The 3,895-nt window shown below is 37.4% G+C and overlaps 1 protein-coding gene across 1 annotated transcript; it reads right to left on the reverse strand.

Annotated features, from left to right (window-relative positions):
* Positions 1-1,422: 1,422 nt before the first annotated feature.
* On the reverse strand, positions 1,423-3,551 carry LOC117399778 (ribosome biogenesis regulatory protein homolog). The gene has a single exon (XM_033999151.3). The coding sequence runs from the start codon at positions 3,510-3,512 to the stop codon at positions 2,463-2,465; it is 1,050 nt and encodes a 349-aa protein (XP_033855042.2). The 5' UTR covers positions 3,513-3,551; the 3' UTR covers positions 1,423-2,462.
* Positions 3,552-3,895: the final 344 nt, after the last annotated feature.

Consider the following 3,895-nt stretch of genomic DNA (forward strand, 5'->3'; position numbering starts at 1 on the left):
CTGTAGATAGCATATATATATATCAAACATTTATCTCTAAATAAACTGATGTAAACGTTATAAACTCTCTATATAAAAAACAAATACATTGATACTGCCCTCTAATGCTGCAATGATGTTCATCAATATAGTTGTATTTATTGTATCAGTAGTAACCTAAAAACGCACTTGCATCAAATGGAAGGTAAAGACAGCAAACTCTGTATTTAAATTAACACAGTATGTTTGAGTAAGAAAAAAACACACTTTTGTGTTATTCTTAAACATTTTTTTTATGGTTGCTAAAACTGTGTTAAATGAAATATATATATTTTTCTTAACAGGTCAGCTCTTCAATATTATCGAGGACTCTGCTGTAACTTGAAATGTTTTTGAACAGTAGTGCCTATGCTGACATTTATTTTACCTGGATGCCCCCCCCCCCCAAAAAAAAACAGGACTTTTGACTTTCAAAGCAAGGTAAAAACTTATTTTTGTTTCTGAATACCTATCATTGCTGATTGCAACATTAAACAAACCCTTCCCAGGAAAACATGTGTACTACTGTATTCTTCACAAAACACTAGGGTATCGTGTTTTGCAAGCCTTCAATATGTGCTGCAGACGTGATATTATTTGCATATACCAATCGTACCATTGCTTAATCCCATGGTACAGTGCAGGTGATATATTTTCATTATTAAATTGTGTTATTGTTTTTTTCATTTACTCTAAGCTACCACCCCATTATTTATTATGAAAGTGTTTGACAGCTGTGTTTGACAAGTGTTCATAGTTACCAGCACTGTGTGCCCTGCGTGGTGTTGACATAACAATTTTTATTAATCAATTTCCCCACCCCTCATTAAGTATGATTTATCCACTTGAGTTCACCATGCTTTACTTGCTAGGTAATGCAAGCCTGTATCTTTAACATATCTTGTGACAGCCTACTTTACTAAAACTGGAAAAAAAATGAATGAGGCAGTTTAAACAACTGCTGAAACAAGCTTACAAAATTATTTGACAAACGTTTCAATTAGAAGTCTTTCTCAATGTCGTCAAGACAAAGGAAAAGACTTATAGTCGAAACGTTTGTCAAACAATGATACAAGTTTATTTTTGTATTTGTCCTGTCGTTGGGCATTCTATATGGATTAACATTTTCTATGAAACAGAAAGGCATTGTCCAGCACAGAGAACATGATGGACACACATGGAGAAGGCTGCTCCATAGTGTTTTACATTAAGTGATGTTTTTCAAAGTTACCAGTATGTTCCTATTAATCTGATATCTATATACATGCTAAATGTACTGAAAATGCACTGTTGATTATATTTTTATACTACTTTGTGGCCTGTCTGATTCTCCACAACTTGGCACACATTATTGTTGTATTTAAATAAATACTTAAATCAATAAATACACATTTTGGCCCTGTATATGGTCACTATTTCGTCATTATTTATTGTTGTGCATTACATGTTAACCTGTGGTTTTAAGCAATACCAGCACACATAAATTGGTTCATGTCACAATTTGATTTTACTGTACCTAGAGTTCTTCAGGGATCATACTCTAGGTCACTGTGACCTATTGCACAAATACATCTTGGACACATGTTGGAAAAAAAATGATAGAACTATTTTATAAAGTATACAATTGAAGATGTATGCTATTTTATTTTTAAATAAACGTGTACTGGAATTGTTAATACTAAAACCCCGTCAAACATGTGAAATATTTTGTGTTCTTCCTCTTTGTATTTAAAAATTGTATTTTTCATGACCTTTAGCTTAAATGTTATGTATTAGGCACAACACAATAACTAAATGATTTTTACGCACAAACGTGTAACGAATGTACAAATGCAGCATATATCTGGCTAGCAAGCTACGTGCTGTAGTGTAAATAAAGCAGGTATGATCAAGTCATAAACGACCCTAGGAAATATTTTAATGGGGGAGAAACCAATTCATAAATGCGAAATTTGAAAGCAAATTACAATATAATTTATTTATGAACATACAAAAAAAGGGAAGATATGTAATGGTTAACAGTACTAGTATTTCCAGGGCTGTGTACAAATACGGTACTTGGACTCAAAGTTCATCAAGAGGTTTCAATTAAATAGGATGTCGATAGGAAAACTTTTAAAAAAGCATATTGTAAAACTTCAAATCCTGCAGTGCACTCAGAAGAACACTCACTGAAAGAGTCTAACATTGTCATTAAATACAGAGTTCGTTTTGATCTTTTATTTATAAAAGTACAACATGGTAAGATTGCGTACTGTTAAATGAATCAGCACGACCGAGAAAGGCACAAGGGACTGACCAAGTCAAGACTATGTATTTCATAGTATTATTACAAGGTCTGACAAGCTGACAAACCCCAAAACAATGACCCAAGTTACCACACGAAGTGACAACAATGTCCTATCACAGGTAAACGGTTGTTAACGGGTTGTTTTGTTTTCTTTTTATCGTTTTCCTTGCTTCATACGTGGTTTTCTATTTTTGCCGCCGCCACTGCCTCCCCCTGGTCCTCCTTTTTTACCCTTCCCCTTGGCCGTTCCTTTCCCCGAGAAGTTACCCTTACGTCCCTTTTTACCGGGTGACTTTCTCTTCTGAAACCCGGACTGCCGATCCTCTTCTCTCATCTGTTTGTTCACCGCTTTGGTGATGTCAATTCTGGGCTTCTTGCTGTCCATGATGTTTAACATGTCCAGCTGCTTCTGTTTCTCGACAGAGAAATCGCCTATGAGCGGCTGAAACTGCCTCTTCTTGCCCATATTCTTGGGCGCTTTCTCCTTGGGAAGGTTGCCTTGAAATTTACCCACGGAGGCCGTGGAGTGTTTAGCAACATGAATAGCTTTGCCCAGCTCTGTTTTTGACTGTTGGTCGGTAGGTGCAAGTCCCACGCCGGGCACCTTAATCTTTTGCCCCCTGGCGATGTTTCGTAGTCGGTTCAGTTCATTTTTTGCCACCCTTTCCTTCTTGGCTTTGATGCGTTTGCTGAACTGGTCCTCATTCGGGTCGGCAGTCTCTGGCACCTCGATCAGCCACTCTTTGGTATCATCATTGGCTCGCTTGTAGCCCCATCGTCTTTTCCACTCCTTGTGCACGTCGTCCCACACCAAGTTGGTTTTCTTTTTCTTTTGGATCCCTTTTAGTTTGGCGAATTCCTCCCACTTGGTAGAAGGCCTGGGCTTAGGCACAGGTTTCTCTCTCGGCAGGCGGGTAGTGGGCTCGGGTAGTTTAGCCACAATCACCTCCTCGACCCTCTCGGTTGGCAGTTTCCACAGCTCATTGATGAGCAGCTGCGTGTTGTCCCGAGCCAGCGAGCGCAGGAACTCATCTTTGTTCTGTTTTTTGAACTCTCGGGTGTCCGGAGGGTTTTTATCGAAAGCGAACAGGTTCCCTGTATCAAATTCGAGCTCCAATTCTTTGTGGACAGAAATACTTTTAAGTTTTTCAGCCTCATCTCTCTCTGCTTTGGCGAGCACATCTTCAATGCTGCAAGCTGCCATGTTGGATTCTCATTGAAAGGAAGCACGTTGAAAAGGAGATAATTATTTCCGGGGCGCACCCCCAAAGTCATTTTTTAAGTCCCCGCCAGGTGGTGACATTTATTTAGATTTAAAGGTTTGAAAGCTCTCCAGAAATAGTAAATAAATAAATAAATAAATAAATAAATAAATACATACATACATACATATAAAATAATATTTCACAATACTGAGTAGCCCATGTTTGAGTTCATGGATTTAACGTATTTGGTCTCTGCAGGTATAATTGTTCTATGTCAAGTCTCTACTAGGCTATACTTTTATAATGCTTTTTTTTTTTTTTTCTCATTATACAAATTAAAAGGGGATAATGCTTTTTTGACGGATTAAATAGTTTATGAGTT

This window comes from Acipenser ruthenus, chromosome 4, assembly GCF_902713425.1.
Source record: "Acipenser ruthenus chromosome 4, fAciRut3.2 maternal haplotype, whole genome shotgun sequence".
NCBI lineage: Eukaryota > Metazoa > Chordata > Actinopteri > Acipenseriformes > Acipenseridae > Acipenser > Acipenser ruthenus.